General features: G+C 46.2%; 1 protein-coding gene, 2 long non-coding RNA genes and 1 other non-coding gene across 9 annotated transcripts; 2 read left to right on the top strand and 2 right to left on the bottom strand.

The window, feature by feature from the left end:
• Nucleotides 1–131: 131 nt before the first annotated feature.
• Nucleotides 132–204, bottom strand: TRNAR-ACG (transfer RNA arginine (anticodon ACG)). The gene has a single exon. It is a non-coding gene; the product is annotated as a tRNA-Arg (tRNA).
• A 320-nt stretch (nucleotides 205–524) lies between these two features.
• PRMT5 (protein arginine methyltransferase 5) lies at nucleotides 525–13,374 on the top strand. Of its 6 annotated transcripts, none has more exons than XM_057488590.1 (20): nucleotides 525–680; nucleotides 1,337–1,455; nucleotides 1,738–1,823; nucleotides 1,977–2,111; nucleotides 2,492–2,607; nucleotides 2,754–2,803; nucleotides 3,013–3,176; nucleotides 3,642–3,803; nucleotides 3,945–4,022; nucleotides 4,120–4,178; nucleotides 4,263–4,385; nucleotides 4,466–4,641; nucleotides 5,183–5,292; nucleotides 5,513–5,606; nucleotides 5,783–5,899; nucleotides 6,551–6,615; nucleotides 7,404–9,683; nucleotides 12,806–12,870; nucleotides 13,018–13,135; nucleotides 13,222–13,374. In XM_057488590.1, exons 1-17 carry the CDS (start codon nucleotides 571–573, stop codon nucleotides 7,554–7,556), a joined length of 1,917 nt encoding a protein of 638 aa, XP_057344573.1. In that variant the 5' UTR covers nucleotides 525–570; the 3' UTR covers nucleotides 7,557–9,683; nucleotides 12,806–12,870; nucleotides 13,018–13,135; nucleotides 13,222–13,374. The 6 variants fall into 6 exon arrangements, with proteins under 6 accessions (XP_057344573.1, XP_057344576.1, XP_057344574.1 ...); XM_057488593.1 differs by having other exon boundaries at nucleotides 13,079–13,135; XM_057488591.1 differs by having other exon boundaries at nucleotides 7,404–9,514.
• Nucleotides 13,375–13,466: 92 nt separating this feature from the next.
• On the top strand, nucleotides 13,467–24,778 carry LOC118911934 (uncharacterized). Its single transcript, XR_008992541.1, has 5 exons — nucleotides 13,467–13,647; nucleotides 13,983–14,048; nucleotides 14,994–15,761; nucleotides 15,847–16,135; nucleotides 16,224–24,778. It is a non-coding gene; the product is annotated as an uncharacterized LOC118911934 (long non-coding RNA).
• Nucleotides 24,779–25,621: 843 nt separating this feature from the next.
• LOC118911931 (uncharacterized) lies at nucleotides 25,622–26,136 on the bottom strand. The gene is made up of 2 exons (XR_005024655.2): nucleotides 25,862–26,136; nucleotides 25,622–25,771 (listed from the first exon to the last, which is right to left on the bottom strand). It is a non-coding gene; the product is annotated as an uncharacterized LOC118911931 (long non-coding RNA).
• Nucleotides 26,137–26,156: the final 20 nt, after the last annotated feature.

Below are 26,156 nucleotides of genomic sequence, written 5' to 3' on the forward strand. Positions count from 1 at the left end.
TAAAACTTGAAAATTGAAGTAGGATAACGAAGAAACTTTAAAGGGTGCAAGGAAAGGAAGGGAGAGGAGACTTAAAAATTAAAAGTAATGATTATTACACAGGGGGGGTTACAATAAAGCCCCAGTCTCCCCGAGCCAGCCAGGAGTCGAACCTGGAATCTTCTGATCCGTAGTCAGACGCGTTATCCATTGCGCCACTGGCCCTGAGACGACAGCAATTTTCTCAGTGTTGATTCTTCAAGCTTGTACTTCAGGGTTTCATGGGATGTGCAATCTCTTCACTAAAATCTACGAATACATGAAGCGTTATGGGAGAATAAGAGATTAAAATTCATCAAAAACTAGACCCTGAGACTGGCGGAGCTTCCGGAGCCACACAGTACATCACGGTGCGGTCCGCGGATTGGCAGGAAGAACCACTCACCACCCCTCCGCCTCCTGCTCTAGAGCCGTGCAAGACGCTCTGGTTGTTAAGGAGACTCGTCCCGCCTTCCGGGTTTTTTTTCCCTCCGACTTTGTGATTGGCTGCTAGTATCGAGGAATCCCGGCGTGTACAGCGCGAAGGAAAAGATGGCGGCGATGGCGGTCGGAGGTGCCGGCGGGAGCCGCGTGTCCAGCGGGAGGGACCTGAATTGCGTCCCCGAAATAGCCGACACACTGGGGCATGTGGCCAAGCAGGGGTGAGGGCCTGGGCCTCCGCTAGCGGAATGCGGGGTCCGAACTCGGGAACGGAGAGGGGCAGACTAGTCATTCCCAAGAGCCAGGGCTGAGGGGGTCGGAGTGTGTTAAGGTGAGAGCGGGAGAAACCATTACTCCTTGCCGGGGAGAAGCCTGTGGCTCTGGAGCGTGAGGAAAAAAAAAAAAAAACTTATTGGGGGCGTGTGGTCACTGAGCCTAAAAGTCGAGAGAGTTGTCAGATAAACTCCGAAAAAGGGCGTACAGCCCTTAAGAGCCCTGGAGAGCGAGATTATTGTCTGATAGTGGGAGGAAATGTTGAGGGGCTAAGGAGGGAAGATATCAGCTTTGATTGGGTAGGCATGGGCAGTACAGGGGCAGATCTGGATCTGACAATCCTGGAAAACCAGTAACAATCCACTTGGCGTGGATTTTCATGTTTTCTCCTTACTCATTTTTATGCCTGTGTTTTGGGGAGAAATTGAGGCACAGTGCAGAGAAAGTAATATGCTCCGAGGTGGGCTGAACTCAGCAGTCCAGTGGGGTGACTGATGGCAGCTGAAAGGGTTGTGCAAAATCGAGATAGCCTAATCCAGTTGCTTGGACCTCTGGGCACTGCTGCTCTCTTTACATGACAATTCTGGGTCTGTCACGGTTGTAGGTTTGATTTCCTCTGCATGCCTGTCTTCCACCCGCGTTTCAAGAGGGAGTTCACTCAGGAACCTGCTAAGAATCGGCCGGGCCCCCAGACACGATCAGACCTACTGCTGTCAGGAAGGGGTAGGGACCATCCCATATGCCCTTTAATTGTCAGAGGCAGTAACAACTTGTGCTTTATCAGTGCTCTCATTCTCCTCCTTTCCTGACTTGGATATATTGGTTTGTCTGTGGGATATAAATAACTCTTGTTTTCTCCTTGCTTACCTGCTAAAAGCCTTAGTTCCCTGTTCTGCATCAGACTACCCCATATCTGCGTTTGTCTCTATTCCCTATTAACCAAACATTAAACAAGTAAAGTACTGAACATCACTCACTCTGTCTTTCTTGGGTGGGGGTGTGCAGACTGGAATACGCTAATTGTGGGAAAGCTTTCTCCATGGATTCGTCCAGACTCAAAAGTGGAGAAGATCCGCAGGAACTCAGAGGCGGTAAGACTGTTTAACTTCACTGGATCTTTCTAAAGATTACGTCTATAATCAAGCTAGGTGGGAAGAGCAATTTTTTCCCCCCATGAATTAGTACATTTGTTGTAATGCAACTGAAGCCAGCTCTTAACCTTTTTCTCTTGGTCTCTATTCCAGGCTATGTTACAGGAGCTGAATTTTGGGGCATATTTGGGTCTTCCAGCTTTCCTGCTGCCACTAAATCAGGAAGATAACACAAACCTGGCCAGAGTTTTGACTAACCACATCCACACTGGCCACCACTCCTCCATGGTATGGCCGAGGGCCTCCTTTCCTGTTGCAATTATGATAGGCTGTGCTAAGTACTTTCTTGTTCCTAGTCATTCAGTAAAGGGTACATTTGGCAGGATTGAAATGTCAGTGCTGCATGGCCCCATCTAAAAGTGTTAAGCATAGAGTTATAAAACATATAGAATATATAATTATTTCCAGAAACTTACAGTTGAGATAAAGGACAAGGCAGATGTTTACATAAGAATATACACAAGATACATACACATAATCACAAATTGTGAAAAGCCTGTAAGAGGATTAATTTGAGATCTGGATCAAGTTCTTTTTAATTGAAGGAAGCTTTCTAGATCCAATAAGTTCAAAATAGAATTTTAACTAGGGTTTTTGTTCATGTGCAGTTCTGGATGCGGGTACCATTGGTGGCACCAGAGGACCTGCGAGATGATATCATTGAGAATGCACCAGCTACACACACACAAGAAGAGTACAGTGGAGAGGAGAAGACATGGATGTGGTATGTCTCCATTTGCTGCTATACCAGGATAATGGGTAGGGGGAGGAAAAGTATAGGGTGGAAACTGTAGGGTGATTTCCTTGAGCTATGATGATTGGTGGGCCATATGTATTTGACTGTATTTTTCTGTATTGGACTCTGGACAGGTGGCACAACTTCCGGACCTTGTGTGACTATAGCAAGAGGATTGCAGTGGGTAAGTCCACAAGAGTGCAGGATAGGAATCCTTCCTCTGATCTCCTGTGAATAAGAATCAGAAGTTTCTTACATACTTAGTGGCTGAGCAGTTCTGCTATTTTCTCTGTGCCTTAGTCTACCTTCCTTTTAAGAGTGAACAGATCTTGCACAAAAGGAAAGGCTTCTTGCCTAGCAATAGTTGACCTGTCTTTCTTTTCCCTTGTGTAGCTCTTGAAATTGGGGCTGATCTCCCATCTAATCATGTCATTGATCGTTGGCTTGGAGAGCCCATCAAAGCAGCCATTCTCCCCACCAGCATTTTCTTGACCAATAAGAAGGGATTTCCTGTTCTTTCTAAGATGCACCAGAGGCTGATCTTCCGGCTCCTCAAGGTGAGTGGGAGAAGGGTTCAAAAGGTCCCCAGCTAATTCTCTGGACTTATTTACAGTATGTCTGATGCTTTTTTCCTGTGAGGTTGATTCTTTTCCTCTCTAGTTTCTGGAGAGCAATTTCAGCAAAGTTGGGGGTCTTGAAAGCAAAAAAGGCAATGGCAGTAGCCCCAGAAACATTTTGAAAGGAACCAGATTTCATGAAAACTTTGTAGAAGGTTTCACTCAAGATGTTACAGTGAGGATTCATGTGGCCCTCCAAGCCAAGATGATGCATATATGACAGTGGAGGGTTGTATAGGTTAATTGAAGCCTTAGGCTGCTTTTGTTAGAATTTGGAGTTGTTGGTTGGGCTGGAAAACTGTGGCCTGGACCTTATTTCATGCCAGGGCTCTTTGGCCATACACCATAATAATATCTCCAAATCTTGGTTGAGTACTGTGTCTGATGGTCTGACTTCTCTCACAGCTGGAAGTGCAATTCATCATCACAGGCACCAACCACCACTCAGAGAAGGAGTTCTGCTCCTATCTCCAGTACTTGGAATACTTGAGCCAGAACCGCCCTCCACCCAATGCCTACGAACTCTTTGCCAAGGGCTACGAAGATTATCTGCAGTCCCCACTCCAGGTGGGTCTTAGAGTACACTGAGAGGAGGGGGTGCCCTAAAACCTGTCAGGGCTCAGGAGGCAGTGGGAAGGTGTTGGCTGGTGCACTGTCCTTGCCAGAAACTGGCTAACCTTACTTTGCCTTTTTCCTCTCATTCATCAGCCACTGATGGACAATCTGGAATCTCAGACATATGAAGTGTTTGAAAAGGACCCCATCAAGTACTCTCAATACCAGCAGGTACAGTGTGGGTCCCAGCTAGGGTCAAGTACAGGGCAGAGATGACCTGGTTGAGAATGGGATTAGAGACACAAGGTCTTCTTTCCTTCCCCCCCAGGCCATCTATAAATGTCTCTTAGACCGAGTGCCAGAAGAAGAGAAGGATACCAATGTCCAGTGAGTGCTCGCCCCCAGTACCAGGCTTGCATACCTATTTCTCTATATGGCAACTCAGCCTGACTCTTCCCCTTTTTTGCTTAGGGTGCTGATGGTGCTAGGAGCAGGCCGGGGTCCCCTGGTGAATGCTTCCCTGCGGGCATCAAAGCAGGCTGACCGGCGGATAAAGCTCTATGCTGTGGAGAAGAACCCAAACGCTGTGGTGACGTGAGTAACAACCTCTTTGCTGGGAAGTTTGTTCCCAGTTTTTTCTTCTCAGTGTCCTCACTGTGTCATCTCTCTTTTAGGTTAGAGAACTGGCAGTTTGAAGAATGGGGAAGCCAGGTGACAGTGGTCTCGTCAGACATGCGGGAATGGGTGGCTCCAGAAAAAGCAGACATCATTGTCAGTGAGCTTCTGGGCTCCTTTGCTGACAATGAACTGTCACCTGAGTGCCTGGATGGAGCCCAGCACTTCCTAAAAGGTGCCTCCAGGCTGGGGTGTATTGAGTAAGGGGAATGGATTATTAGCTGGGAAGGCTGGGGTTCTGGGTGGGGCAGCAATGTAGGAGGAGTTTACAGGTTTTAGGGGTAGGTGGGTTGTACTTGGGTCAGTGCCCTTATTAGCAAACCAAGTAAATTCTCTGAACCTCTGTGTTCACATCTGTAAAATGAGGGGCATGGACTATAGCAGAGACTTAATCTGAGGTCTGTGGACTCCCTGAGCTGAAGTGATATGTACCTCAGACTTAGCTTTCATCACCATTTCAAAGATCTTTGACCCCCCAAAAGTTAAGAACCATTAGATGAGAATATTTTAGGTTCCTTCCAGTTTTAATCTTGTGTGACTTTGTCAATTAACTTGAAGTGGAATCCCCCATGACAGGAGTTGGGAGCAGGTTGGCCTGGGAGTGGAACAACATGGAGCTGCCTGGGCCTGTTTTAATGTGGAGGTTTGGGCCTTCAGTTAGTAGAGACACACCATTTCCATCCCTTGGGAACTAATAGGACCCTTTTGCTCTGCAGATGATGGCGTGAGCATCCCTGGAGAGTATACCTCCTTCCTGGCTCCCATTTCCTCCTCCAAGCTGTACAATGAGGTCCGAGCCTGTCGGGAAAAGGACCGTGACCCTGAGGTAAAGAGACACTACCTTCTGGAGGAATCTTTTTAGTCCTCTTCTTTGTTTACATTAACATCAACTGTTTCCTTGCCCTGAAGCTCAGGATGTGGGAAATGGTTGAAATGAAACTATGTTTTTATCTTTTTCTGTGTCCCTGTAGCTAGAGCTTCTTTTCCTGAGGAAGTAGATATCTCTTGCGTATCTTCTCCAGTTCTTGCTTTCTGTCTTGGAACAGGCCCAGTTTGAGATGCCTTATGTGGTACGACTACACAACTTCCACCAGCTGTCTGCGCCCCAGCCCTGTTTTACTTTCAGCCATCCCAACAGAGGTGAGTTTCTGTTGGCTGTCCTTTAACTGGATGGGTGAGAGCTCACACTCCTGGTTTCTTTCCTTGCTGTCCTGGGGCAGCTTTATCTAGGCCTCCTTTCCTGGTTCTTGTTCATGCTTTACCTTGTTATCTAGAGCTTCTGGCCCCTTCTTACCAACACCACTGTTCCCTGACAGATCCTATGATTGACAACAACCGCTACTGTACCTTGGAGTTTCCCGTGGAGGTGAACACAGTGCTGCATGGCTTTGCAGGCTACTTTGAGACCGTACTTTATCAGGACATCACCCTGAGTGAGTGTCTGGGGCAGTGGATGGTGTAAGCATGGGCTACCTGGGCAGCGTATGTACAAGTATGTCTTCATGATATTGCAAGTTCAGTACCAGACCACTGCAGTATTGTGGATGTTGCAATATAGCAAGACAAATGAATTACTTGGTTTCCTAGTGCATATAACAGTTATGTTTCTGCTATATGTAGTCTATTAAGTGTGCAATATCATGTCTAAAGAAACAATGTATTAAATTTAAAAGTACTTTATTGCTAAAAAATGCTAACTGAGCTCTCAGTGTGACTTGTAACCAATAATCACAGATCACCATAACAGATATAATATTGATGAAAAACTTTGAAATATTGTGAGAATTACCAAAATGTGACACAGAGACGTGAGCAAATGCTGTTGGAACAATGGTGCCAATAGAACTGCTCAACACAGGGTTGCCACAAACCTTCAATCTGTAAAAAATGCAATGTCTGCTAAGTGTAATAAAGTGAGGTATGCCTGTACATGTTTCCTTTAGATCACAGGAACCCAGGAATCAGTGAATGAGGATCTTTGTTTACTTGTTTTTGTGTTCAAAGAAGGGATGCCCCCCCCCCACCAAACTAGGCAAAAAAGAGAGTCACAGAGACCTCAGTTCTTGATTATTTTGTTTAAACAGGTATCCGTCCAGAGACTCATTCTCCTGGAATGTTCTCATGGTTTCCTATTCTCTTCCCCATTAAGGTAGGAATCACATTCACGACTCTGGGGATTAAAGAATAATTTTTGTCATTGGTGTTCTGCTCCTTCCCTTCTCCCAGGATGATGCTTAGCTATGACCTGTGTTCTGTTCTCACATGCTCCTGGATCCCTGTTATAGATATTATATCTGCAGTGGCTTTCTACTTGGCTTCCCCACAACTCCTCTGGCAACTCTTCTGTCCATTCTCTACCTTGAGCAAGAGTTATCTTTTAAAAAAACTCAAATCTGATTATCTCTTTCTCCTGCTTAGAACCTTTCAAGCCTTTCCACTATCTCTAAGATAAGGGTCAAAATCCTAAACATTGCTTGTAAGACTTGGTGTGATCTAATTTTAGCCTGCCTTTTCAGCCACTGTTCCCTCAATTACATTGCTTCAGCCCAGTGGACCTCCTTTTTGTTCCTCTAATACCCCATCTTTCCTGCCTCGGGCTTTCATACCTGTCTCCTTTGCCTGGAAATTTCTTTGTTCATGTCTTCACCCTGCTAACTTAACTCCCATGCCTCCTTAAACATTCCTGTTGTTGGGTAGCTTTCCCTGCCCTCCTAGACTAGGTTGGCGTTCCCTTTCATAGGTGCTTGTTCAAGCAGTCATCACACTTTTGATCATTTATTCAATGTCTGATTGTTCACTCCTTGATTTTTTGTTTTGATAGACAAACTTCATGAGAGTTGGAACATCATGTATCATTTTGTCTCCATATCTAGCTCAGTGTTTTGCCACATATAATTCATTGGCTCCATCCTGAACCTCCCTGTCTTTTTCTTACAGCAGCCCATCACGGTGCGTGAGGGCCAGACCATCTGTGTGCGTTTCTGGCGATGCAGCAACTCCAAGAAGGTGTGGTATGAGTGGGCTGTGACAGCACCAGTCTGTTCTGCTATTCACAACCCCACAGGCCGCTCCTACACCATTGGCCTCTAGTCCTGCCTGCAAGTGTCCACACCCTTGGAAGCAGCTTCAGGTTCTGCTTCTGTAGCACAGAAGGTGCAATGCATCTGTGGGCTTTGATACCCCTTGCCCTTCAGAGAGGAGCATTTCAATCTGCTTTCCTACCTTACATCAAGTGGGCAAGGGATGAAAATTGTTTGCAGGGCTCAAGCCGCTAATCTGAAGATTTAAGGCTAGGGCATAAGGAATTAGTGCTGGATCTGAAGTTACTCCAGCAGGTACTCAGGCTCAAGAGTTCCCTGGAACAGCCCTGAGAACGTGGATTGAACAGATTTTCAGCCCTTTCCATGCCCATCTCTATTCCTGTTTTGATGGTTTTGTGTGGGAGGAAATACAAATAAAATGAAGTTATGGCCTTCCTGCTCCAATACTGCTGACACCTGCCTCTGCTTTCCACATCTTACTTCAACTTAACTAGGCATGTTCACATTTGTGCCCTTACCCAAAACCCGAAGTGGCCTAGCTTTATTCCCTATTTAGGAAGGTTAGTGGTGACTCTTGGGACTGCTGGGTATAGGCCTTTCTGACCAGATATAGATGGGTGTCATCCATTAGGACCTGTGATTAGGTTTTTCTCTGGGGAGGAGGCAGTTTGCCACCATGGACAAAGATAGGGTAGCAAGTAAAGCCAATTTCTCTTCCACCTTCCTGAGCTGTTGCACTGCCAGCTCCTTCCTTACCTCTTGTGAAAAGGTGTGGTATGAGTGGGCTGGAAGCCATGGGGCATCTCCAGCAAAAAGACACCTATTTTGTTTGCATAAAATTGCAGGGTTAAAGTTTGAAATCCTAAGAGATCATCTAGTCTAATTCATTTTACAAAGGAGGTATTTGAAATTGGTGCAATGATATAAAGTTAATACTCAAATTGGGACTGGAACACAGGTCTCTGACTCTGGCTGGCTCCACGTTATAACCAGTTTCGGTTCTGACAGCTATATTAGGCCTCAGAAGACTAGGGGTTCTGGAAGCCCTTGGTGGGCAACAGTTCCTTTTCTGGTTAGAGAGAGGAGAGTATGGCACCCAAGGAGTCACCTGAGAAACTAAAATTTACCCTTGTAATGGGAGGTTGTGGGGCACTGATTTGAACTGAAGGTACGTGAGCTGTAGGACCAGGCAATGACAATAATGCAGTGTGGAAAAGACAAATCTGTGGCAAGACTTAAATTTCCCAGGTCCCAAGCACTGAGGGCAGGAGGCAGCGGTTGGGAGGGTTGTATAGACAGCCTGCTGAGAACTGAGTACGTGAGACTACAATCCTCGAGGTGAAACGCTGTTACTCTCCACACAGCTGTCGTGGGTAAGACCCCCTTGGCAAATCAAGAGTAGGACGGCTGAAGAGGCCGGTTGCACCTCGTGGGCTACTTCGCCCACGGCGCTGGCCTTAACCGAAGCGGCAGCAGCCGAGTAGGAGGGTCCTTCCCTCTGGTTATTTGCCTGTGTTCCCCGCCTTCCGCAGGACACTTAACCAATGAGAACGACGGGCGGCCGCCTACGGGCGCTTCCACTTTGAGTCTTGGAGAACTTGGCCAAATCAACGGGAACTTCATGGTTGCTAAGACACATTGGAGTTTGGCTCCACCTATAACTAGGGTTTTAGTCAATGAAAGTCTGTACTTCGTACTGTAGCCGCGAAACCGATATTAGTTCCTCCCCGTGCACGTTTCGGCGCCAGCGCAGATTGGGGAAGGTTCTGGAACACGGAGCTGTTGCCGTCTTACGGGAAGAGGAGAGGCTGCAGCTGCAGTGTTGATTTTACTACTGAGACTGCAAAATACCCGTGCTTCGCCACCGACAGCACACTCATAGGGACGGAGAAAGCCGAGGCCCCGACCGGCGGACACCCGGATCTGGTGAGAAATCCCGAAGCCCCGTTCCCCGCGACGTCACCTGTACGTGGCGATGCCGCACGGCGCCTCCCCCTGACGTCACAGGTAGAAAATGGCGTCAAGAGCAGAATCAAGCAAACTAAAAATTGAAAACATTCTTTTTGTTTAATCTGGAAGTGTTCGTTTCTTAAATGTAGTCTGCTGGCATAATTTGAGGGATCGGCTTCTGGTGGCTGTGTCCTTTACCGATGAGGCTGCTGTTTCAAGGATCCCAGTGAGTGTTCTCCAGGTGCCCTAGGCCCTGACGTTTAGAGTCGCCTATATTGGGGAGGGAGCATCCACGCACCGCAATCGAAGAGGGACACGTGGGATCGGTTTTCAGCCCATAGTGACCCCTTCAGAGAGAGATGAGGGAACGGAGATTTCTTCCTCCATCTTCAGTCTCTGGAAGACTCGTGTTCACTGTGTTGGCCTCTGTGGTCTTTTCCACCTTTTTGTGACCACACACTCCGTGGCGGTAGAGTTTAGTGAGATCACGGATGAGAGTTTTGCGTTGGGACACTGAACCACTCAGAGATGGTGCTAATGAATTACTTACAGGCCCGTTTTTTTAAAGCGTAGCTTTGTCTTCTTACACAACTTGGGGAATTTTTTTTTCTTCTTTAGTATGCCTGTTCTTAAGCTGCCTTCAGTTTGGACATGTTTGTGTTCAGCTCAGTGACCCGACCCAGTAGATTGCGCTGTCATTGGCCTGGGACTCCAGCGTTTGGTGATTTCTGCCTGAACTGGGCTGACAGTTGTTCTTCCCTCTCCTTTGTCCCTTCATCATTGGGGCCTAAGTGCTGGTTTGGGTTTTGACTGCTATGACAAGGTCCAGACACTGCCATGATTTTGGGCACCTAAAGCAGTTTTTGGAGCAGAGCTGGAAGAAAGCGCTCAAGTTTTTTTAATGGATGGAATTGAACAGACCTTGACCAATAAGTTAGGGCAAAGAGTTTGGAAACCACCAACGTGAAAATGCACAGTGTTTGGGACTTTACTGCTTTTAGGACATCTAGAAAGATACACAGCAAACCCATTGAGATGGCAAGTTTCAAAATGTGCTCGTGTTGTTTATGTCTGCTTAAATAGATTGATTCGTTTCTGAATGAGTGAAAATGTTATTCCACACATAGGGTTTCATTTGTCCACTCATATGAAAGTTTTTGTATCTGTGCCCTTAAGTTATCCCCACCGCCTATACTAGCATTCAACAAAGAACAGTTACTGAAATCAGGTGTGTTTCATTTGGGGAGGAAAATACAGGTTGTAAAAAATAAGGAAGAGCTTAATGACTGAAAAATTGAGTAGACTTGGCAGCCGAAGTGACTGAAAGCATCGGAGTTGGAAGATAAAACTTTTATCTTTAGAACATTTTTCTACAATAGGCCAAATAATATATATTGCAACTAGTTTGGTTCCAGTTATTTTGAAGCATAAGCTGTACATGCTTCATAATTAGCCACAAAAAAAAGGGTGTGACTAATGGGACTGATTCTTTTGATAAGCCTATCAAACATTAATTCTCCAGATGAGTGTATATTTAGAAATAGGCATCTTGGTATGCTGTGTACTTTTCTTTAAAAAAAATTTTTTTTAAGGATAGGCTATAAACCACAAGAGAGAGAAGTAATCTGATATAATAGATGGAACATTAAACTTAGCATCAGAAGACCTGAAGAGTCAGCTCCTCCATTATGAGCTTATCTAAGTGCATTGGACTCAGTGTCTGTAGCATATATTACCTTTGATTTCAAATAAATGTAAGGTATTGTTATAAGAGTGAGTTCACTTTTTTAGACACACCTGTTTTTAAGTTTGATTTCCATTTTAAACCTTAAATTTGGCCTCAATTTTTTTTTTTCTTAACAGTGTGATTCATTCATTCAAACATGTTTAGACCCATTCATTCATTGTCTGACTTCTTCATCTGGCACCATTCTACATTTTGGTCAGCAAAAATTAAGAAAGAGCCTAAAACATTGTTCTTTGGCACCCAGGCCCTTGATCTCAGATCTCACAGTGGAGACTTTGACCTTTGTTTCTTTTTTCTTTTTTTTCATTTTTTATTATCAAATGTACATCACAGTGGTTCAACAGTTCCCATCCACCCCCCCCACCTCTGCCCACTCCCCTCCCCCTTGGTAACCACTAGTCACTTCTTAGTGTCTATGAGTCTAATGCTGTTTTGTTCCTTCTTTTTTACTTTGTTTTTTTATTCCACAAATAAGTGAAATCATATTGTATTTGTCTTTCTCTGCCTATGTTTATTCCACTGAGCGTAATACTCTGTAGGTCCATCTATGTTGTTGCAAATGGTAGAATTTCTTTTCTTTTTATGGCTGAATAATATTCCATTGTGTATATGTACCACATCTTCTTTATCCATTCATCTGTTGATGGACACTTAGGTTGCTCAGCCTCAAGTAATTTTTATTGTTTTGCTCCTTACTAACACATTTAGCACACTGCCTCTAAGTATGAAAGATAAGGGTAATGATCACTGTTATTTTTATTTTACTTTTTGATATTAATTACTATGATATTTTTATGTAGTTTTATATTACTCTTACTTAGGCTACAGGCTCCAAGGGGAACAAGGACAGCAGCATCAGATGATGTGTTAGTTGCTTTAAAGAGGACAGAGCTCTTGTGGATACAGAAGGTTGAATTCTGATTATGGTTAGCCTCCTTGCTTATAAATCCTTCAGATTTGTTGGGGTTTTTTATCCATCAGCTGTATTGAGGCATAATTGATGTAAGACTATACACATTAAGGTATAGGAGTTGATGGACTTTGATGTGTAAATACCCAGGAAACCTTCATCCCCAAAGGTTTCGTGTACCCTGATACAGTCCTTTCCTGTGGGCCCCTCCCAGCTCCTTCTTTCCCTGTTTAACCACTGACCTTCGTTATATAAATGGAATCATATGGCATGGACTCTTTTCACTCAGTATAATTGTTTCGAGATTCATCCATGTTGTGTATATTGATTTCAAACCAGTAATTTTTGAATAATTTATCCCATTGATTTTGTTTGGTAGCTTCTATTTTCCTTATTTGACAAATCTGTGGAGGACAGATGATTGCTATGTGGAAGCTTGGGGGAAACAAGAAGTCTTACCCCACCTGCATAGATAGAAAGGCTTCAAAGTGGGATTGGTTAACTATGTCTTAATCAATGTTTCTGAGTTGTCTCAAGTCTAGTCAGTATTGTACAGAAAATGGTTCATAATGAGTCTCCTAATTATTAATGTATGTCCTGAGGTCTGTTTCTTGGTTGGGGAAGGAAATGTAGAGTGCTGGAATGGGAGGAAAAGTATAAATGAAGTTTTTATATATTGATGTCTCCTCAGATCTGCTACGATGGCATCCGATGACACAATAAGAGGCTTAATTTCAGAGAGAAGAGCCTGGTCAGGTGAGCTGATAATGAGCACTCTTTAGGGATTGTGAGATATGAATAAGCTGTTTGAGCCAAACAACCCGAATGTGTAGTAGTTGAGGATCCTGGAGAGATGACCATGCACTGGGGTCAGAGTCTCAACACTGTTCACTCACTGCTTAGGGAGCCAGTTGATAATCTGAGTCCTGAGGAGCGTGATGCCTGCACAGTTTTCTGTATGCAGTTAGCTGCTGGCATTCAGCCTCAAGACCTGGATCACTTTTTCTCTGCTGTTGGCAGGGTAACCTTCCCCTCAGTTTTCTTCTGAGTGGCTTCTCTCCATCTCCCTTTATGCCCAACTCACGCTTGTCTTTTTGCACTGGACAGGTTCATGATGTTCATATCCTCTCGGATCAGAACTCGTGTTGCTCTGAAGGCATTGTCTATGTGAAATTCTGTGAAATCTAGTCTGTGCCTCTGGCCATTGGGCTGACTGGGCAGCAGCTGCTGGGAGTGCCTGTCATTGTACAGGCCTCACAGGTGAGTAGGCTGAGAAACTGACATGAGAATACGGCCTTGGAGGTAGGAGCTGTGGGACATGAACCATCATTTTCTTTCCTTGGGTGGAGAAAAACTAACTGGCTTCCATGGCCAACAGCCTACAGAAGGGCAGTGGTGGACCAGTGCACCTTTCTGTGGGCTCCCTGCACCTCAGTATTGCCGAGAACATACTCCAGGGCATCTTTGAACCCTTTGGCAAAGTGGGTAGAAAATGAAGGAAACCCCTGATGGGAATTGGAAAATATAGGGAGGGTGAGTGTACCTCTTTGTTCTGTCTGACCTTGATTAACTCACTGTACACATACAGCGCATGTGGGTCCATGCTGGAAAAGTCAGGCTCCATCTCTGTATTGATTCTGCTCAGCAGGCCAATGAGTCAGGCACCATGAAATCAAGTCATGGGTTCAGGTTGAGTTAAGACTAGTTAGAAAAGGTGTTTTAGAAAGAAATGGCCTTTGCCTTGCTTTAAAGGGTTTGGAGAGATGTAATTGGTTGGCTAGAAAGTTAGAATTATTTAGAACAGTTTTGGTAGGGAAGATCAAAGGTGTGGGTTAGAAAGATTACAATAATTTCTCCCTATTCTGCAGATTGATAATATTATCCTGATGAAGGACTCGGGTACAGGCCACTCTAAAGGTTATGGTTTCATTACGGTGAGTCTCTAGTAAGTATAGCTTTTTAATTTTAGTTTGGGTTTGCTCACTTGTCTGATTTTGCAGCTTAGCTTCATCCTCCTCCTTTAAGAACTGCCCAAATGACTCCTAAAGTTTGGTGCCTGACGTTTGGACTAGCCTTCTGCCCCTTGAGATGAGTGCCTTGCTTGAGATTTGGGCTTTGCTCCTACACTCTTGTCAGTGACCCTGGTACTGGGATGTCCAGGAGTGCAGCCAGCTTCCCTGGCGCTGTAACTTGTTTGGGGAATAAAGATGAATCCAGGCTGCAGCTGAAAGGCCGGGGGCATGAGAGAAGTTAGGTATGGGCTCTTATAGACATGCTTTATAGAATTGGTATATTTTCATGATGGGGTGGGAATGGAAAGTTGTGCTTTCCTCTGGTGCTACCCCATTTGAAGCAGTTTCCCTGTTGAGAAGTATCTTTATATTTAAATAACACTATAGGAGAATAGGGAGGCCACGTAATAGTTGGCAAGTCTCACCTTTTCTTGACACTTCAAAAAAATTGTTTCCAGTTCTTATAACTGGTTCTTCCAGAATCATGTGACTCCAGGCTGAGGACTGGCTGCCAGCCACAAAGTCTGATAGAGCTGCTATTTTTTGGGCTCAGTCCAGGGAGCATACACCCCTACAGTTGCCTGCAGGGCAAAGGGTGGGTAGGTTGTGTTCTACCATGGGAATTGCTCACCTCAGAAGTATCCAGTAAAAGACAAGCCACCTACACCACCTGCCTAGAAACTGTCAGTGCGGTTGGCCAGGCCCTCAGGCAGGTAATACTAAAGTAAACAAAGCCAGCAGTGGTGTTTATGGTGGCAGGTACGTCTTTAGCTCCCTGCCGACTCAGACTCAGCAAGGCGCCTGTGGGGCCTTTTTGCCCTGTGTTGATACGTTTTAGGTCAATACCTTTGTCACTTAAATCAACAGACCAGAATCTCTTTACGCCATGCTGCTGTGGTGCTGCTGATGAAGAGGACTAGAGAGCAGAGGCCCTCTGGCCATCAGGTCACTGAGTTAGCAGCTCTGATGTGGGGTGGGGTTGGGGGTGCAGCCTTGCTCTCAGCACCAGACGGTGTTCCCTCCGAAGGCTAGGCTCTGCAGTTCCAGACTCCCAGTTCTTAACTGTGAAAACTGAAGCTTACTAATCCTGAGGGCTGAAGTAAAAGCCCAGGAGCCTTGGCTCTCAGGCTGTCTTTCTTCTGTTTTACATGTTCGTTGGTGAAGCAGCCTGTCAGGCTAGGCATCCTATGATAAGAGATTTTTTGCATTGTTAGGTCCTTGGTGGAGTTGGAAGATAAAGTGATTGCCATTGACTCAGTTGGAAAACGTCCTTTTCAAACAACCATTTTGCGGGGCTGGGGCTCTTAGGCCACATTCCCTGGGAGGGAAAAGTTTGTGCTGTCATGAACACGAACTTTTCCTGGGGTAATAGGACTGGAAGTGTTAGTGAGACTTTGAAATGTATGTCTGTAGCCAGGAGGTGACTGATATGGCCTTGTACCTGGCAGGCCCTGAACAGGTCAATGGCTTTGAACTTGCTGGTTGACTTGGGAGAGCTGGCCATGTGACGGAGAGCTGGCCATGTGACTAAGTGACTGGATGATGGCACAAACATCACTTTTCCTGATGGGGACCAGGAGCTGGATCTGGGTTCAGCCAGTGGACGTTTGCATCTCATGGCCAATTTGTCAGAAGGTAGAGTTTCCCTGCAGAGCAAAGAAGAGAGGGTTAAATTTTAAATCGGGTTGGGACCTAACTCCACCTTTGCTTTCCCCTTTAGGCTCTGGAATCCAGCTACCAACCACAGCAGCTGCTGCTGCAGCCCAAGCTGCTGCTTTACAACTGAATGAGGCAGTTCCCCTGGGGGCCCTGAACCCAGTGGCTTTGACTGGTGGACTTGGACTTGGGAAAGGGAGAGAATGGTTGGGGTCTGGAAAGAAGGGATGCTGTGTGCTCACCAATTCACTTTGCCTCTCTGTCCCAGCTCTGAGTCTGGCCCTGAACCTTGCCTCCCAGGCGGTCGCATCTCAGTGCTTCCAGCTTTCCAGCCTCTTTACCCCCCAAACCATGTGAGTCTCAGGACCTAGCTCATTTTAGTCTTTGGTTATTTTCTTTTCCTTTGGCTTCCCATTTACTTACCTCTTCTCCTTTCCACAGGTAAATCAGTGGCACCATACACTGCTTCCCTGTGCCTCCGGGTACTGCCCTTCTCTTTTCCCCATCTGCCCTCCCACAGCCCCTTCTCTCCATTTTGTGGACCAAGCCATCCTGAGGGCATGGACATTGATTGACTCTGGGGGAAATCGGGGCCACCTTAGACACCAAGAAGAGCTCCTGCCTATGGCCCCATTGGGAATGGATCCTGCTGAGCAAAGCAACTAACACCTGCACTGAACACCTGTTTCTCCATGTATGTCATCTGCTGGGGTGACCTTCCTTGGCCCTGCCAACCACCTCAGGGATCCCTTGATTCCTCCCCCATTGGGAAGGCCGTAGGGCGTTAACTGAAGGCACTAACTGCTCTCCTTTTCCTATACCTTTACAATCTGTTGAGGAAAACCCTTAAGACCTCTAGTCCAAGAGGAGTTTGGGATTTGGGGGGTGAACCTTGAAGGTGCTGGCTTGCTGCTGCCAGGGCACCGGAAGATAGCATGGACTTGTGTGTTGTGAAGCCTGTCTTAGACCTAAGCCTACCTTAGAACTACTGCTGTGGGCTCAGCATCTTTTTGGGAATGATTTATCCTGCCAGGCATTTTGGATGTCATAGGGGGATTAAGGAGTTTTGTGAAAGGTGGAGTACCTTTCCATTATCTGCCCTCTTTTTTGTATAGTTGTCCTTCCTCCCAGGTCCGTCCTTTGGCCCAGTGTAGGAGGGTGGAGGAGAGGCTGCTACTCTGCTACTTCCCATGTGCCTCTACCACGGGCTCAGCCCCAGCTGTTAAAGCTGCTCCTGTCCCCTACCTGGGCACGTGTGAGCCCTTCTCACTGGATTTTATACCCTGTGTCTGTGTATGTAAATGTGTATGTGTTACACACATACACACATAGGCATTATGTATTTGTGTATATATACGTACATATATGTATGTACGTATATATACTGTACGAAAGGCAAGCCCCACTTTGTGGCTGCTGCCCACATGTGTGTCAGTTACTTGCTGTGTCTGTCACCTTCTCATGAGCCAAAACCATGAATAGTTCTAGGGATATAAAACATTTGTAATGCCATTGCATTTTATTTCAATTCTGTTTCATTTAGCCTTCTTTAGAAAGAAAAATGGACAGACCTCTCAGCTGGGTGGAGCTCCCATCTGGGTCTGCATTCCATGGTCTCGTCCTCCGTCTGTCTTCATAACCTCCAAACCTTTGTGCCCACTGGACAAGCCTCCAGGCTCATTGTGCCTAAGGACAGCTCTTGTCTTTCCACCAGATGGCAGTGTGACAGTAGCACATTCTGCACCTTCCTCCAGGGGTGTTTGAGTATCTTGAGCTTAAGTACCAGTGAAGCCCCTAAACTCACCATTCACCACTGGCCTCCATACCCACCATTGGCCCTCTGTATAGTAGAAATCCCAATCCAATATCCAAAGGGGTCTGGGCACCACATGGCAGGACTGCCCAGGCCTTAAGTCTGCTATTGTCTCAGGCAGTATCTCCCAACCCTTGCGTTCCCTATAGCTCTGCCTGGGCCAACACAGGTCTGAATTCTCAGGGAGCTCAGCCTTTCAGGAATGGCCCTGCGGAAGCGGATGCACACCTTCCTTTTCCTGCCTTGTAGGACTTAAAGCAAGAGGCTGGCCAGAGCCTGGCTCACCAGCTAGGGACCAACCAAGAGGAGGTCTGAGGTTCAAGGGCAAGGCTCTCTGGGGCTCCTCCATTCTTTCCTGGTGTCTATGGCAACCGAATGTTAAGAATTTATTGTCATGCTAAAAATACGGATAATTGCTGCTAGGTTTTAATTTGTCAGCTCTCAGACTTCAAAGCAGAGTGATGTTTTTTGGTAATGTTAGCTTACAGGGTGGCTTTTAACACTGAAGTATTAAGTAGTTGCAGCCTGCTTGTGGCATATAAGGCCTTAGGGACCCAGGGCTAGCTCTTGTCTCCCTGGCTGCTGAAGTCTCAATTGCTGTTCACCCCCACCCTTTCCCTATCCAGTTTGCTCTCTGGCCCTGGGGGAAGGGATGGAGCGGCATTATTTTAAGGTAGTTGCAGCTGGCTATGGCCCAGTTTCTCTATGGTTATTGATTTGGCTGCTAATGGATCCTGCGAAGCAAAGTTCGGATGTGTGTGTGAGGCAGTGGGAGGCTCTGGACCAGGCCTTCTCTTGGCAGTCTTGAATTCCTCCAACTATAAATACCCATAGGCCTTGCCTACCTGCCGCAGCTGGGTCCCCCTCTCTGCTTGGTTTCCTTATGTTCCCATCCCTACCTACTTTGGTTTTCCTGCACTTTGGTTCCTCCTACCTCAGTTCTTGCATTGTTCTTAGTTTCTTGTACAGCTTCTCTAGGGAAGAGACTGGTGGAAATGAGGAGACATCTAAAGCAGCAACTGTAGTCTTAACCCATGTAAGGTGACAGCATCTACTAAGTGACAGCTGGTGTCATTGCATGTGACTCAGTAACTTTTTGTTACTCATCTCTCTTTTGGGGGTGGTTGGAGTGGAGAGAAGGGGGGCAATAAACAGGCTGTGGGCTCAGGCTAAGGTAGAAGAAACCTCCCTCAACTTCTGCCTGAGCCTGGTGGTAGAAGTAAGTGACCCAGATCCTTTCCCAGCATGGTTAGAATTTCCCCACCAGTCCTCAGTTCTAAATGGTATTTTCACCTGACTTTGGCTTATAATGTGTGCTTCTGTCATCCCTAAGGCAGTGGCATTTCCTCCCTGTTCTTTAAACTGCTGTTCTTGAGTTTGGGATTTGTTCAGCTTGCTTTCTTCTTAGGTGCCAACAACCCCCAGATGTGAGCTACCAGTGGAAGCAGGGGTTTGACCTATCTATGCACCTTTGTTGGCACTTAGGATGGAGGAAAAGGAGTTAAAAACTTGGAGTGAAATCTTGTCACAGCCCCTCCTTTCTCTAAGGGAAGGGTCTGGTGAGAACTGGGAAGCAATTCTTGGGCAGTAAGAAGCAGCTATCCTGCCTCCAACCAGTGAGGTGGAAGGTGGTGGAGTAATGATAATTGTTGCATTTCCACAGGATTTGGTGTGGGGTAGGCCCTGCTTTAATCACTGCATTATGTCTTGAATTATGTATTCCTCACAAGGATCCTCCAGGGTAGATGCTTTTGTATACTTTGTAAATGAGGAAACTGATAGCCAAAGAGGTTAAAATAAGTTGCCCCACAATTATAATCAGCAGGTTTGAGATTCCAATCCAGGCAGTCTGGCTTTATATGCCTTGATCTTAATCTTAACCCACCTTTCAGCACCAAGAAAAGCTAAGGCCTTAGAGTCACGGGGAAGTATAACTTTCTCTCTATACCCAGAATTTTCAGTATATCCTGAATTTTTCCACTTCCTTGTCTTCTCATCTTGTTCTCTCTTCCCACGGGTCCTGGTCAAAATCCTGTCCTTTAAGACTCTGAAGCTTTCCTCGTTGGAGTTGATTTCCCTTTTCAGTATTCTTTGTCCTATTAGAGGTCTTATTCTGTGTTTATTTACAGTTCTTTTTAAATTCTTCTAGGTGGTTATAGTCTGATGAGGCCAGCCTTTTTCATTACTGCTTGCTTTGCACGTATTACATGTCTGTTGAGTTAATTCCTTCTCAGCTTAGAGCCAGGCTTTCTGAAGGCCATCCATTCTAGCCTGCTTTCTCTAGCAGCCTCAGCCATTCCTTCCTCACCAATCCGAAAGAGGAGGTAGCTTCACTCTTTCTGGTGTTACCATGGTAGTCCTTGATGCTCTGTTTAAAGTGCTGCTTACCAGAGACATGTTCCTATGGCAACCAGGTGAAGTCAGTTGTCATGAGCTGGATGCAGGAAAGGAATTTGGGTATGAGAAACCGTGCATCTGAATCTTCTGGCTTCAAGTATCCCTTCTCCTTTGTGACTTGTGCACTTCATATCCAGAACTCATTTGCTCTCAGTGTGCTCTTGGTTGAGAGAGCTCTGTGAGAGATGAAGCAGACCAACCAACTTAACTCATGTGAAAGTGGAGGCAAGGAAGGACCTGAATAAAGATCACTTTTAAAAGTTGGATGAGTTCTCTTAGCTGTCCCAGGTGATCTGCTCTTAAGAGCCCATAAGAGTTGGCTGCAATTACAAGAGAGCCATTAAGCAGTTATTTTTGAGGGCAATGGGAAGATGGGTGAGGTACCTGAAGACTGGAAAGGGGCCAGTCAGTGCTGGATTGCAGAAAGCGAAGACAATGACCTTGGAAATAAGAGATTTGTCAAACTCTTGCCAGTGTTCTGCAAAGGAAGAGAGCTTCAGTCAGCTTTCAAGAATCATGAAGCTGACTTGTTCAGAATGAATGGTACTGAGAATTAGCCTCCTCCTAGGCTTTCTTGAACTTCTGGGCCTAGGGGGACCTCCATGCTGTAGCAGAATAGTCAGGCTCTGGAGCAACACTGCACGGTTCAGATCTTCTGTTACAAACTAGCTGAGTAAGGTTGGCTGGTACTTTACTTCTCTAATGCAGACTCCTCATCTATAAGAAGAAAATAATAGTACCTATCTCGGGGATGTTGTGAGGATTAAATGAGATGTGTAGAGGGCTTAGAACTTGTTAACTTGTCATTCATTACTAGTGCTGTCGTTATTCCCATCTCTGGATGCCAACACACTTGCCTTTCTACCTGACCCCATTCTCCTCACCAGCTTTAGAGAATATTCAAGATTTAAACGGGGGAGGAGCGAGGGCCTGGCAATGGTGAAAATAAGCCTTAAGTGTTCCTGGGCAAAAGTCCCAGGCTTATGAGGTCCTGGGTCACATACAGCCAGCCTTGCTTTCAGGAAAACACATCCCACTGGCTCCAGCTCTTTCTGGGTCTGACACTCTGTATAATCACATTACAATTAGTTGGCTTTGAAAAGTCAAGGTGAGCCCCCCAGATACCTTCAGGGTAACTAGAGCCCTTTGCTTTGGCTAGTGAAAAATCCCAGAGCATTCCGTTAGAGCTCTTTGCTTAGTGCCCCTCCTAATCCCCCTGAGCATTCCTGTGGTACCTGCCATTGTTGGGCTCCAGGGCCTAGCCCTACTCTGGCAATTTCCTTTCAGAATAAGTAAATCAGCACAGGTCTTTTCCCTACAGACAAGTTATAATTTGAACAAAAAACAGAAAACTGCAGTATAATGTCACCACTTAGGCTTTAGTTGCCAAATATTCTTCCCAACCTTTCCCAAAACAACTAATCCAATAATGGGTTACCTGTGAATAGTATGGGAGGCATGTTGGACCTTTGGAATCACAACTGTGATTTGTACATTCAGAGTGGTGCTGTGCTTTGAGAAGTTAGCAGACTGCCTGGGTGCCTGAACAAGGGACCAAGACACAGGTTGCAAAAGACATTATTTCCACTGGTCATTTGTTTGTATAATGCTTGACAAATCATAAAGACGTTCGCATTTTTACTTAGTCCTCATGACTGTCCTCAAGAAAGGTGGTATTATCTTCATTTTATAGTTGGGAGAGCTGATGTTCAGAAAGGCAGAGAGGTTGAGGAACTTTCTGAATAGACCTCCATTCAGGAAACAGTGGGCCTGTGTGCTAACTAAAATGCTTGCAAGGCCCCACTGAATTTGTATTCACATCTCAAGTTTACAAAGCTGCCATGCTATGGAGGCATGACCTCAAGATTCAAATAGATGGAAAGGGACCTTGAGCATATATCCATCAAAGAGCACCAAGATGGTAAAGGACTAAACCAGGACACTCCTGCCTGATTTTGTTGTCCCTTGACAACTTGGCTGCACCATCCACCCACATTTTGCTGCTTTTCATACTGAAGGGACCTTACCTCCTATGGTGGGCTGCCCTCCCATTTCTCCTATGCATTTGCTCATGTAGTTTCAGCACAAGGAGCTTTTTTCTTCTTCCACCTATCTGCAGCCCTCATATATTCTTGAGGGTGCAGTTCCTAAAGGATGCCTTCCAAATTTTCTGTTTCTTCAGAATCTGTAGAGCCCATAATGCAGCTCCCAGTTAGCTGGACTGTGTGATTCGCTACGGTTTTGGCCTTGACAGTGCTCTCTGGTACCAACTGGAGCTGTCTCCAGCTCAACTCTTAAGTTCCTTGAGGGCAGGGATAATGTCTGTCTGTGTTTCTCTTCCCCACATGGGCCAAGACAGTGATTGGCATAGGGCAGTATTTGAGGGAAACAACAGCCATTTGTGGATGAAAAATAAAAATGCCCAGGAAAATTTTACTTAAGCCTTACGTGGTTTGGAACTATGTTAGATTAATAAAAAGATGAATGTATGGGAGGACTTTCTGAGCATTTTGAGGGTTTAACCCAGAAGTTTAGTGACGTGCCCTTCCATAACTCTGGCAGCCTTTTAGAAGAGAAGAGCCCCGGTACAGCCTCTAGAGAAGGTTAGATGCATCTGGGCATAAAGACCCAACTGTAAGCAGAGGCTCAGAACAGAGGTCAAGACACAGGACTGGCCTCACCTCCGGCCCCTCAGGGGAGAGCACATGCTCTCAGCCAGTGAGGAGGTCTTGTGGGCCAGAGGGAGTAGGGGTAGTAGGGGCGGGGCTGGTAAGGGAGCACAGACAGATTCCAAAACAAAATTGTAGCGGTTAAGAGGAGCACATGGACAGAGGAGATCTTAACCCAGCCCTGGCAGCTTGGGGCCCTTTGCCACCAGCCCAGATCCATCAGCCTGGCCCAGCTTTGCCTTGATTGAGGGAAGGGGCAGAATGGCCGGGTTCTCAAAAAAAAAAAAAAAAGAATGGCTGGGTTCTCAAAGAAGACCCTTCCCCTCTCCAGTCCGGCGGGGAGCATGCCTTCAGCTTCAGTCTGTTCTGAGCTCTTCCCTGTAGGCGTCTGGAGGGAACACACAGATGGGTTGGGCTGATGGGTCTGGCTGATTTGGGAGAGGGAGGCTCATGGTGTGTGGCTCCCCTCACGGGGGAGGTCCTACCATCCTCCTCTTCAGTATGCGTATGCATATTTTAAGCTTCTGCCACATGAAAAGGCACTGGGCCTTCTTGTTCCTCATCCTCCTCTCTTGCCACATTTGACGGTGGTGGTCTTCCTCCACAATAAACCTCTTCTCTTGGCAGTAGCCACTATAGGCTCATTCCCAGTTCTTCCACTGCCTTTGTGGTGGCTGCATCTCCACCTTCTTCACCTGCCTATCCCCAGAACTCTCATTTTGGTCCCTCTTCTTTCTCTGAAATGCCAACGCTTTAAGTTACTTAGTTTTTGAACAGGTAAAATATGCCATACTTTAAAAGGTACAAAAATGGCATACAATGAAAAGTAAACCTACACATACCCTCCACCCACCCAGTTCCCCTTCCTAGCAGCAATCAGTTCTATCCTGGTTGGTAATTTGTTGGGTCACAGACCTCTTTGGAAATCTGATGAGATGTGTGAACCCTACTCTCAGACAAATGCAGAAACACATCTGGTTGCACTTCATTTCACAAGAATCAAAGATCTCTGAAACCCATGTGTGGTTTGTGGCAAGCATCCCAACCTATATTGTGCCTTTTCCCTTAGTAGTTCCCTTAGTATAATTTGTGGGTCCCTGTATGAAATGAAAATGCAGGGCTCCTTGTTTGAAAAGTGTCAGGACATCAGCAGCATGTTAAATAGCATACACTGCGTCTCATCCTCTGGCCCTTCTACTACCATCTGTGTGATCATTATTTTCTATCTGTGTCTCTTGCCCTAACTTGTTCTAAATTCCAAACCCAGCTGTTCAGGGAGCTACTGTAAATCTCCATAGGATGTTTTAGCTGCTCAAATTCAGAGTCTCTAAAATGGAGCAATTTACCCCCTGGGTCCTCTGCATTCTAAGTCCTAGTTCTTTGCTATCATCCTACCACTTGCAACTTCTCCTTCTCTTTATATGCAGCCCCTAGTTGCCACTGGTTCTGACTGTCAAGCCCATGCTGTCTCTCCTCTCCCACTGTGGTCTCCCTCAGGATGGTCCTTCATTACCCTCCATATTCATTATTGTGACTGTCCCTAAATTGGGCTCCTCAGTCCTTCTCTGGGTTGCTTCAATCCATGTGCACTGCTCCCAGCCTCCTCTTCCCAAAGAACCATCCTGATCATGTCACTTCCACACTCAAAGACCTTCAATGACTCTCACTGCCTACAGTTGGGCACAAACTCCTTTGCCTGGCATTTAAGGTCCTTTACAGTTTGGTTCCAAACCTCCTTTTCCATGCTTCTCTCCTACCCCTCCTCTCCTGTCCCTGAGGTTTCAACCCAACTGTAGAACCATCTGGTACCTCAATGGGCCCAGGGTGTTTTCCTGCATTTTACAGTTTGAACTGCCTCTGTTCATGGCCCCCAGAGTTTAGAGCTGGCTTATTCCAACATAGCCATGTAATTTTTCTAACCCACTCACTACAGCCACTGCCCATGGTCCTGCCATCGTATCCCTTGCATTCTGTCCTCTTCTTCTTCTCTCAGGCCTTACTAGAAGGGAAACCTCACATGCAAAGCTGGATAAAATCACCATTAAGTATCAAGCAGACATGAGTGAAATCCCAGCCCTGTTCCTTATTGACCTCAGGAAAGTTTACTTAAATGCTCTGTTTCTTCCACAGTAAAAGGGGTAGTAACACCTTATATAGTCAATTAAAGAATTAACAGATAAAGTGAATAAAGTCTTAAGGATAATATCATTATTCATATTATCCTAACTACCTGCTAGGCTGGCCCCCTTGACTCCTCCCCAACTGCTAAGTACTCGGGAGACATTCTCATCCCTCTTTCTGTCAAGTTCTGGGAACCTGGGTGGGGTGGAGCAACGGCCTGGCCCTCAGGTGCTCAGATAGCTGTATTATATGTCTAGGGGTGAGGGAGCTGCTTCCTCTGCTCCCTTTGCTCAGGCAGCAGCAGGCGTGGGCGCCCCCAGGGGAGGCAGTGACAGCTTCAGTTCTCACACAGGCTTCACAAGTGACAGTTGGGGTGATGGGGCCCTTCCAGGGGAGGTGCAGGCCAACCATCATGCCCCAGCTGATGGGCCTTCCTGGTGGATGTGAGCACCACTTTAAACCAGCTCAGGTCATAGCTGAGTGTAGCTCTGGGCCCTGAATGTAGCCTCTGGCCTGCTCCTTGCAGGATAAGTGTGATAAGGAGATGGAGCCTAGAGTCTGTGGACTTGGTCTCACTGTGTCACCAAGTTACTAAATTACTTCTAGCAGGTCCCTGCTATCCTTCAGGCCCATTTTCTCATCCTCAAAGGGATGACCTTGGATCTAATTACCTTTAAGGGCCTGTGGCCCCTTGTCATGGACCACCCCAGGACTAAGCTAGTTCCAGAGCCTCCCTAGAGATTTAGTTCCTTGCACCCCTGGGCCTGAGTTTTTTTGTCTGTAACAGTTTTTGCATCTTCATCCATCCTGTCCCTGGGGGCTTTCAGAAAGAGTCAAAATGAGCAAGTAGAAAAATTCTTTATTGCAAAGGGAAGGGTGGCCCCTTTGTTGGTGCCTCCTGGGCCCTGGTCAAAGGGGCATTGCCACCACTCAGCTCTTCACAATGGCATCTGAAGGCGGAAGTCTGTCCACACCATAACTTTAATAACCTTAAAGGGAAAGTGCCCTGGTGAAATGGTAAATCACAGAATCAATTTTGAAAAACAGCTTTCAGGCCCTTGCCTTTAAGAACTCCTTACAGGCAAGGTGGACAGGTGCAGCAGATAAGAGCCAGAACCTTTTAGGAAGTCTCAAAGAAGCATCTCCGTGTCTTTAAAAGGTGAGGCATATTCGCAAAGAATATAAAGGTGGAAAACTGTACAGGAGCCTACAAAGCACTTTTCCAGTTGTCGCTTTTAGGGTCTCTTTACAGGAGAGGTGGTCAAAAGTGAATTTATAAAAAGCAAAAAAATACCTTGCAGAGCTATTTCCCTTCCGGCCCGCAGGAACTGCCCCGCCCGCAGGTCTGCTTACCCCCCCCACCCCCCCACCCCC

Source organism: Manis pentadactyla, chromosome 11 (genome assembly GCF_030020395.1).
Source record: "Manis pentadactyla isolate mManPen7 chromosome 11, mManPen7.hap1, whole genome shotgun sequence".
NCBI classification, from domain to species: Eukaryota; Metazoa; Chordata; class Mammalia; order Pholidota; family Manidae; genus Manis; species Manis pentadactyla.